Below are 10,466 nucleotides of genomic sequence, written 5' to 3'. Positions count from 1 at the left end.
TAATGAGTTTATATAGCATGCCCCTCATCCAAGTGTGCAGTTTGCTGCTATTCATCAAGTTGAGCCATGGGGCTCCTTTGATTCATGGCTCTCCAAACATAGATGAGGGGATGGCAGTCTGAACTGAATGTTGCCTCAGCTGAGGACTTTGACTATTAATAAATAATCACTCACTTTAGGAGGCGATCAGTTAACCAGCAGAGCCTTTTGGTTTTTTTTCTCATACTGCTTTTGCTTCCCACTGCCCATTTTCCCTCCCCCCCGTCTTGTGAAGCCTGTGTGAAGTCCTCAGACACTCGGAGCTCGGAGCACAAGTACATCAGCAGGACCTGGGCTGGATACTGCCAAGGCACTGGCTCTGTATGGCTTTGTGAGTCCTGTGCAAACCTCAGCACTAAGCAGCAGCATGGCATGAACCCACCAGTGCTCTCAGGACCCACCACACACACCTTCAAGCTCCTGCTCCCATCCCTGGGTTCCCCCTTAGGGAAGAGAGAGTGACCTGCCAGCATCCTATGGTGGGACAGGTAGGTCTGATGGACAGAGATCAAAGGTCAAGGTGGGGTTTCAGGTATGTGGAGGTGACCCCTTTAAAGCAGGCCCAGCCTGACCTCCGGTTGGAGAAGCCGAGCCCCGTCTTCAGGAATCAGAGTAATCCCGGGTGATTTTATCCCACTCCACTTCCCTAAATCTGCGGCGGCTGCTGCTCGGCGAGGGGATTAAGGGGCTGGTGGGGGATTACGTAGCTGCTGCGGCTCCCAGCACAGAGCTGCCTCCCGGCACGGCCGCTCCTCACGGCACGGAGAAGCACTGCACCCACGGGTGCCTTCCCAGAAGGGTCCGCGGTGGGATTTTGGCTGCCCACCCCGCGCTGGAGATACCTGACGGCGCCTGGCAGCAGGAGCAACGTCCTCGGGGCAAAGGCAGCCGGGGTCACCCCGGGGCTCGGCCCCATAGCGCCAGGGCAGCCGGCCTGGCAGAATGGCAGGGGCCTTTTGGGACCCTCCCTGGGGCAGCAGGAAGGGCAGGGATCCCCCTTATCCCGCCGGCCGGTCCCCTTGCTGATGGTTGGCATGCGGAGGATGGGGCCCTGGGCAGTCCTGTGGATAATGCTCTGGCTCTTCTGCCTCCCGCCCTCTGCCAGGGCCCAGACGAAGATCCCTCTGGAGACGTAAGTGTTTCCCTCTCCGTGGCGGGGGGTTGTTTCTGGTGTGGACTGGGTGATGGCAAGGGCATGGGCAGGCGTGTGGGAGTGCCTCCCCAGATGTGGTGGGTACTGCCAGTGGGGCTCCATCACTGCAGGGTGGTGGCATTTCCTTACGATGGTGGCAGTGGCTCCTGGGAGAGGACATGGGCACAGGAGCCACAAATTCCATTCTCAGGTCTAGTGTAGATGCAGTGCCTCATTTTCCCTGTTCTTCAAGCAGGGCAATGGTACTCGTCTCCTATAGTTAAACACTTTGACATCGATTAATGCTCTGCTTAATGCATGGGGCAGCTGGATGTAAAATCAGTTTAAAGGCATATTTGTAAAACCTCCCCACTGGTGCAGCTTGTGGAGATTCAGCCAAGGAGGCAGACATCATCAACCCCAGTTCAGTAGCTCCCCAAGTATAGCATCCCAGTTTCAAACCAGTCTGCCAGGGACACTGGGGATGCACAGCGCCTGTCAGGACCTGCTGGTGGGAGGTATTATGCATGGGGAGGTTGAGCAAAGACGCATCTCTTCAACACACAAGAAACCCAGATTGTGCAGGGCAAGGTTTACATCTCGAAAACTCTGATCCCTTGCACCAGTTTGGTGCACTGATGGATGGAAAAAGCCATTGTACATACGTACACAGCCCTGGTAACGCACACACACAAACACACATACACTTATTCACGTGTGCAGATATCAGGGGATATTATTGGTGGGCTACAGAGAGGAAAAGAGGCCATAGCACCTTTTCGTGCTTTTTCCTGCTCCATCTTATTACCAAGGCTGTAATAACATGTGCCAAAGCTCTGAGGTATTACAAATGAGAAGCTGAGCTGCAATATAGAAGTATGAGCAGCCATTTTTTGTACATGCACTGCATTTGGGTCTGGATGCTAGTGCACGTGTAGGGAATTTTTATACAGGTTTTCAGATATGCAGGGCCTGTACCTGTGTTAGTGTGTGCAAGCAGCTCCTCCAGCACGGTTCCTGTTGGAAAACTCCCTCCCTCCCAGCAGTGCAGCCCACCCCCCCGGCAGCTCACCAGGAGGCTAGCAGCCCTCAGCAAACCCAGTTTATAAAAACCTCACCTTGTAAAGCTGATTTAAGCTAGTTAAATCCCTTAAGGATTAAAAATGTCAGCACCATGGTTGGTAGAAGTTGTTGTGGTGCAGCTTCTCTGGAGCTGTAATAGGTCCATCTGCACAGGACAGCAGGCTGGCCTGGAGAGATCACAGCTATCAAGTTTCAGGAGGAGATACGGCCACTAAACCAACCAAAGTGAGCTCAGGCCCTTTCCTGAGATGGAGAAAATGGTTTATATTTAACAAGTGCTGATAAGACCCTTGAGGATGTGCTCACCTATACCACCCAATTTATCACCAAGAGTTACACTGACTATATGGAGGAAACTTTGCTACTGACTTTATTTTTGGCTGTGCTAGAAAGCAAAGTGTTTCTGATTTGGGTTTCACAAAAAGAACACAGAGGTTATACAGAAAAAAAAAAAAAGCCCAACCTCTGATCATTTCAAACCTTGTAATATAAAAATAGACTTCACATACTTAGGGTAAACTCTGCATGGAAATACCTTTAGGCCTTGAAATCTGTGGCATTAAGAAGACAGCCTGTCCTTTCTGCTGTTTTCACTACAGAATGCAAGTGTAGGGATTACAGGCAGGCAATCTCTGACCAAATCCTTTTCTGATGTGTTTCATTATAATTGATAGCCCTTTACTACTGAGAAGAGAGTTACATCACTTGGCACAATTTGGAACATTTTCATGTGCAAGAATAAACAAAAGAAAAAGAGCTTTTTTCCCCTGGTACTGAAACCAGACCAAGAGCTGAATTAATCCCTAGTGTTTCAAATCCACTCATGAATTTAACTAAAATGCAAAAGTTGCCCTTTTCAAATGAAATTTCAGTAGAAGAGCACATTGGCCAGAGGACCAAGGAGAGTAAATCAGCAGAAAATTAATTGGCTTCATAGAGGGACGTTTTGAGGACAGAAAAACCAGAGGTTTTTGAACACCAGCTGGGTTCAATCACAGTTAAGTGACACAAGGCTAAGTCTGCTGCTCCTTAAGTCTTCCCCAGCTTCCCCAGCACCACATTTGGTTCATTGCCAACCTATTCACAGCTCTGCAAAGCTCACTCAGCTCTCACCCCAGCAGTGCAAAAACTTGGCCAGACAATTAACAGCAATACTTCTGGAGTGCAGACCCAGCACAGAAGCCACCTCCTATTTTCCTCCTGGACACTGCTCTACTTACAGGCTGACCCATGACATGGGTAGGAGTACTTGCAGCTGAGAATGGTGAGGATTTGGGGCAGGCTGCTCAGCCTTTTCTTCTTGGGGTTCCAGAAACATCAGAAAATGCTGGTGACAGAAGTGAAGACTGACCCAGTTTTGGCTCTTGAGACTGCCCCTACTGCTCCTAGGTTCATGGAGACAGCAGCCTTAGTTGAAATTTCTCTGTAACCTCTTGAATTTTAGACTGACTTTTTCTCTTGCTTATTTATGAAAAAAAACAAAGAAACCTATTTAAATTCAGCAGGCTGCCCACAATTTCCCATTCAGGTCACTCCTTTCCCTGGCAAATGATTGTCTTCTAAATATGTAAATGCCAGTGTATTTCAGCCTCTGTGCTTGCCACCTATTCAGCTTCCATGAAATGCCACCTTATATTTTTAATTATCCACTCTCCAGTCTTTTCATGCAAGCCACTGGGACTTTGTGCCATCTCATTCCTCCATGCCCCTTATCTTCCAGCCAGCTCTCTGAAGCTGCCTCTCTCTGTCCCTCTCTGCTCCCCCCTGCCTCTGTGCTTCTTTCCTCCTTCTCATGCCCTGTCCTCCCATGGTGAGAGTATTTTGCAACATGGCACCTTGCAGAGTTGCTTCAAGAGCAGCAGAAGTCATAGAATCATAAAATAGTTCAGGTTGGAAAAGACCCATAAGATCAGTTTAGGAAGGATATCAAGGTCCTGGAGCAGGTCCAAAGGAGGGCAACTAGGCTGGTGGAGGGACTTGAGCACAGACCCTATGAGGAGAGGCTGAGGGAGCTGGGGCTGTTCAGCCTGAAGAAGAGGAGGCTCAGGGGAGACCTCATCACTCTCTACAACTCCCTGAAAGGAAGGTGTAGCCAGGGAGATGTTGGTCTCTTTTCCCAGGCAGCTCCCAGTAAGACAAGAGGGCACAGTCTTAAGTTGTGGGTTTAGGTTAGATATTAGAAAGAATTTCTTTACGAAGAGGGTGATCCGGCATTGGAATGGGCTGCCCAGGGAAGTAGGGGATTCTCCATCCCTGGAGATATTTAAAAAGAGACTGGATGTGGCACTCAGTGCCATGGTCTGGTAACTGCAGCAGCAGTGGATCAAGGGTTGGACTCGATGATCTCTGAGGTCCCTTCCAACCCAGCCAATTCTATGATTCTATGACCTTCCAGTCCAACCTGTAACCTAACTACTAACCTAGCTCTAACAGCCAACTGCTAAACCATGTCCCTCAGCATATATCTATACCTTTTTAAAACCCATTCAGAGATGGTGATTCAACAGCTGCCCACCCTGGGCAACCCATTCCAGTGCTTAAAAACCCTTTCTGTAAAGAAGTTTTTCTAACATCCAATTAACCTCCCCTGGTGTAACTTGAAGCCATTTCCCCTCATCCTATTGCTATTTCCTAGTGAGAAGAGAGCAGTTCCACCTTGCTACAACCTCATTTCAGGGAGCTGTAGAGAGCAATGAGGTATACCCTCAGCTTCCTTCTCATCAGACTAAACAGCCCCTGTGCTGGAGTGGGGGCTCAGCAGTGGCCATGGGTCTGCTGCCTGGGTGGGTTGGGAGAGCCCTTCCCAGCTGGGTGTTCAACATCCAGGGCATCCGCATAGAAATTGGGAAGTTACACAAACCCCAAACTTGTTATCCTCAAGTTCTGATGTTATTGGAACTTTAAAGGTTTACATATTTAGGCTTCTCTCACCACATCCTCAAAAGCTAAAGAAAAACCTGACCTTGCCTTTTCCTGGTTTTATGAAAGCAAAGAATCCCAAGTCATGGTGGACTTAAGGACTGCACAAATGAGCAGTTCCACAAGCAGCAGGGCTGGGTCTTCTATGAAACTCTCTGTGGCTGGCTTCTCTATTGACTGATCCTTGCTAAGCTCTACTTGAATACCTTTTACCTCACTAATAGCATTTTCCTGCTGAAGCTGTCCAACAGCACCCACAAGTTATAAATTAATAGCACTGACTCTTCAGTCCTGCTGGGTTGGAAAATAATGAGTGCTGGGAGGAACGGGGCCACAGACACAACACAAAACAGAAAGACCAGGATCAAGGGTTCAAGACCTTATTTCTGGAGGGAGGGAATGGGGTAGATATAAACCTCCCTGCCAAAATTACTAACCCAAATTTCAGTTAGGTTCTGTATGTGTATATCACATAGTGAAATGTGATGAGACTGGAGAATATTAATTATTCTCTGCATTAATTGTTCTCAGCACAAAGCATCTCATACATAAAAGTTATAAAATCAGCAGCAGCAGGTGGATATAAAGAGGTCCTTACACCTCAATGACCATGTTAGTCACTACAACAAATAGCAAAGCATCCCTTGGGGTCCCTGTCCTGGTTACCTCCTTTAGTTCTAGGCTTGCTAACATAACTCCAACACAGAGCAATGACTCCTGACCTCCTGGCAAATAACATGGTTTTTTTTCTCTAAGAATGAAGAGTTAAAAGCTCTGGCTATCAAAATAAAATATTAAGCACCATGCCCCCATAAAAACAAACAAACAAACAAACAAAACCACCAGAAAACCCCCCAAAAAAACCCAAAAAAAGGGGGGGGGGGGAAGAAAGCAAGAAGCCCTTGTTCTTATTGATCTCAGCTGGTGCTGAGTCACACCCAGTGGTTAGAAATTAACATCTCAGCCAATTAAGGAGTCATTTAAAAGAGCACCCAGTCTTGTTATACTGCTTTCATAAGCAGTGTAGAGGTACAGTTCAGAGAAGAAGCCTTCTGTATTCTCTACGTTGTCGCCCTATCTGCTTCTCTGTCTCTGCTTGCAAGAGGGGGGCCAGCAGAGGTTTTCTTAGGCTGAAGTTAGCTGTTGTGATTATTCTACCATTGATGGCTTCACTCCAGGGATTGTATCTATGTTGGCATATTAGTCTGCTACGAACGTGGTGCAGTGGGCTGGGCAATCAGGCCCTGAGGTTAAAGTATGCTTAGGACTTGAAGAAATCTGCTGGAAGCCATAGGTAAGACCCTGCACCCCATAAATAAACAGTGGGTTCTTATAAGTGGAGAGGCCCATTTATCCCATTAAATAAATCTCTCCTAAGTGAATCCTTGTTGAAGGAGCAGCACGTAGGTGGAACCGCCTAATGTGAATCACGTAACAGATTTCTGATGAAGTGCTCTGTCAATTATGGGAGCCATCTATTTTGATTTGGATGGCTCAGTGTTCAGGCTGCTCTTCAGCATCCTTATGTTCTCCATGTGGTATTGCTATCATCAGTTATTTACAGGATGGCACAAATGCAAGTAGTGTTTTACAGTGATGAGGTGCATAATCTAATCTGGCATTATCAAGCTGTAGTATCTCCACTGAGAGCAGTGAATTCTTCTGGCTTGTTAGTCACTGCCTCACACAGCTCTGGGAATGGAATCCAAGGGGTGAATCTTGACAACTTCTTCAAGGTCTGACACTTATTTGTCTTCAGTAATCTTGACATTAGGTGTCTAGCTCTGCAATCAGTGAAGACAAATAGCTGTATGCAGAGCTGTTTATTTTACTTTACCAAAAATAGAGAAAACCAAATTATATCTAAGACCAAATGTGCAACTTTTGCCTAAAGTAAGGTGAGACAAAGTCCACTCTGAGTCAAAATATTGTGAATAATGACCAGCAGATCTCTGTTCCTTCTCGCTGACTGATGCTTGCCACTGAATGTCCAAAACCAGCATCTACCTCCTACCTTAATGCTTCTCTGGCTATCAGGGAGAAAGAATTGTTACTATAGTGGCTTAGAGAAATATGAGGAGGATTCATATTCAGGAAAATGGAGCTTTCCCTGTCTGAAGAAGTAAACAGTTCTGCTGAATTTTAGTTATTAATGTTCATTTTCCTTTTTTCTCTTTTCAGGGTGAAGTCTTGGGCAGATGCCTTCGGTGCGGAGCTGTACTCCGTTGTGACTAAGTATTCAGGCTCTCTCCTGTTGCAGAAGGTAGGCAAGAGCCATGAATGTTTCCTTGGCTTCACTTCATCTCCCTGTGTAGCCCTCCAAGGCTTCCCCCTGGGGTGGAAGAAAGCAAAACACACAAAAGTCTCCAGCAAACTTTCAAAACCAGGCAGGTTCACATCCATAAGCATATGGCCCTGTGGCCATTCTCCATGACCTGGAGAAGGTGATCCATCCATTGCCTTTCATGCTTTCACTAACCATGGCCAAATACCACCTAAATTGTGCCATTAAAAACAAAACAAAACAAAACTTTTTAACATTACTCCTTGTGTTTCCACTCTGATCATTTCATGCTCTTCCCTACTGACCCTTTAGTCCTCCATTCATTCCTAAATGCATTTCAGTCCCTATCCCACTCATTACTCATCCATTCATCTCACCATATTGTCTTCTCCTGTAGCTCTCTAGCTGGCACTCTTGTTTACTTCTGCTTCCTCATCTGTCTTCCTCCAGTCACTCATCAATTCTTTGAATTTGCCTTTAAAACCCTGCTCTGAGAAAGGTCTCTGAAGCAGGTGCCCTGGAAGCTGTGATATCCCAGAGGTGCAGAGCTCTGCCTCACTCCCCTGCCTGGCATGCTTGGCTTGGCCACTAAACAACAGGCACTGCGGCACTAAACTATCTACCAGCTTTAAAGGCTTTAGGTAAATGTTCCTGTTTGCACCTCTAGAGAAGCTTCCCTCCTACCATCCATCACAAAGGTCTACACTGACCATCAGCTCTTCTTAGGACCAATGCGTCATCGTGCAACAAAAAATTGTCAGCACTGGTATAGGGACTTCATGCCCTAATCATCCGGCAGCTGTGGTGTCATGTCACAGCAAGCAAAAAATTGACTTTTAGCAGTGTTGATGATGCCTCTGAATTCCCTGTTCTTCTATGGGGTCCCCAAGCAGTAGTGACAGGGGGCAGCCTAGAACCCAGCTCCGATGTGCAGGAGATTGACTGGAGCTATCTGATGGTCAGGTATCTGTGTCTGATTTCTATAGGTATTGCTGTCCAACAGAAAGTCTGTAGATACCAGCTTTTCCTGAAAGATAAGGAAGGGTGTCACTATGTTGTGTGAAGAAATACATTAGCCATTATGTCTTCTCCTTACTGCTTCAACACAGCCAGCTTGTGCTACTTCTGTGGCTACTTCTACTAACAGCTTAAGAGGGCACATGTTTCTTGAGGTCCGAAAATCAGCCTGACTAAACAAAACAGGGCTTATCTTGAAAATGCCAGTGTCACAAAAGTTAAAAGTGGAGGCTAAGAATGGCAGACATGACATGGCAGGTATCAAGTGCTTGTGTTTGCCCTCTGGAGCCATTGCACCAGGTCATTTCACCTCCCTCTGTCCAGACTATATATTTTGTCTCTTGGGATTTTGATCTCTTTGAGGCAGGGGTTATATGAGACCTGTAGATGTTCCTATACCCCAGATTAAAATAACAGTCATGGAAACCAGATCTTGAGCAAAAATTCACAACTCAGCCAGCTTTTGGTGTAATTCACTGGAAGGAAACTAATTTTTGATGAAAAAGAACCCTGAATGTAATGGAATCCAATCTAGCATTCATGTCAAGGGGAGTCAAGGCGAGCTGTATTTTCCTGGTGATCTTACAGCCCTATAAAATAATCACATCTGCCTGCCACAGTCCAGGTCCCTGTAGTTTCACTCTTGAGGAGGGGAAGGTGTCTGGCTTGCTCTTGCATGCACTGGGGCCTTGATGCAGCACAGACTGCCTGTGCTTTGCAGTCTCTGGTCACCACTGGGTGGGACACAGCATCACCTATGACTCAAAGGGAAAATGTCCACCAGTAGGTCACTGTCATCACTTCCAGCAGGGGTATAGATGAGCTTGCTCTGGTAATACTCTCCATCTGAGTAATCTCCTAAATGCATGTCCTGCCCTAACTTTACTTCAGCAGTTTAAGCTGTTCAGGTTTACCTTTCACCCCACTCTTCGAGCTTTTCGTTTCCACTTATTTCCTTGAGACAAGGAAATAGGAGAAGATCATCTGGCACCCACTGAAGTCCTCTCAGTTCCATTTCCTTAGCAAGCACAGGGGCTGATGCCTTCTCATGAACCAGTGTCTCAAAGCAGGGACCATCCCAGAGGGCTCTCTCTGCATCCCTGCCACTTCCAGCACTGTGGGAGGAGAGCTCCAGTAGGATACAGCCAAGTCTCTTACTAATATGCAACATTTCCATACCTCATGAGACACACCTTGGCAGACCCCAAATGGCTTATTATATAGCTCACAGCACTAGTCCAGATTGCTGCAAATCAGGCCTGGGGAGCCAAATGTACCAAGTCTGGAATTCTAAACATGTCCTCTGCACACATTTTTCTCTTTTTGAGCCATTGCCTCTTTTTCACGTGAAATATATGTCTGTGTGCATGAGTATATGCAGACCAGGAGAAGGGGGGGAGTACAAAGCAAAGGCCCAGCTAATTCTTTCTTCTGTGCTTGTTTAAATCAATGGGCACTTTGCCTTTGAGGAAATACAAGCTGAGAGATAGATAATAGCACCTTTCAAATTTTACTTCAGATTTTACTCCCTTGTGCCAAATAGGCTTGGAGTAACTAGTATATTGTTGTTTTAAGACCCATAATTTTTCAGTTACTGAATATTTAAACCTTATTTTTAATAGTTAGCATAAATTTCCTTTGGTGGGTTTGAGTTCATGCAGATTTCTTTGGAGTTCCACCCCACCCCTCCCCACAAAGAACCCTGATATTCTGTTGCAAACCTTGACATTCAATTTCTTAACAGCTTTATCGTTCCCATAGATCTGGTGAGGAAGTAGACAGCTCTTGAACCAATAAGAGCAGGTTCTCACCCTGGATCAGAATGCTTTGAGAAAGCCCCTAGGTTCCTGTCAATCCCAAGCAGTCAAGATGTCATCAAATTAAACCTCACAGTGGCAGCAAAAGCAAAAGAGTAGTTTTGGTTTGATGGCTGAAGCAGTCACTGCATTCTCTTGACGGTCGTGCAGCAGAGGTTAAGATTTTCACAGACGA

The 10,466-nt window shown here is 46.4% G+C and overlaps 1 protein-coding gene across 1 annotated transcript in view; it reads left to right on the top strand.

Moving 5' to 3' along the window:
- The first annotated feature begins 904 nt into the window (after positions 1 to 904).
- Positions 905 to 10,466, top strand: part of CACNA2D4 (calcium voltage-gated channel auxiliary subunit alpha2delta 4) — a 129,711-nt gene continuing 120,149 nt past the window's right edge. Inside the window, exons 1-2 of the mRNA XM_030453451.1 lie at positions 905 to 1,171; positions 7,355 to 7,436. Of these exons, the coding sequence (XP_030309311.1) occupies positions 1,065 to 1,171; positions 7,355 to 7,436 (189 nt within the window). The 5' untranslated portion in view covers positions 905 to 1,064. The remainder of the gene's footprint in view (positions 1,172 to 7,354; positions 7,437 to 10,466) is intronic.

Source organism: Calypte anna, chromosome 1 (assembly GCF_003957555.1).
Source record: "Calypte anna isolate BGI_N300 chromosome 1, bCalAnn1_v1.p, whole genome shotgun sequence".
Lineage (NCBI taxonomy): Eukaryota > Metazoa > Chordata > Aves > Apodiformes > Trochilidae > Calypte > Calypte anna.
The sequence above is the reverse complement of the archived record's forward strand: the minus strand, read 5'-3'. Positions and strand labels throughout refer to the sequence as shown.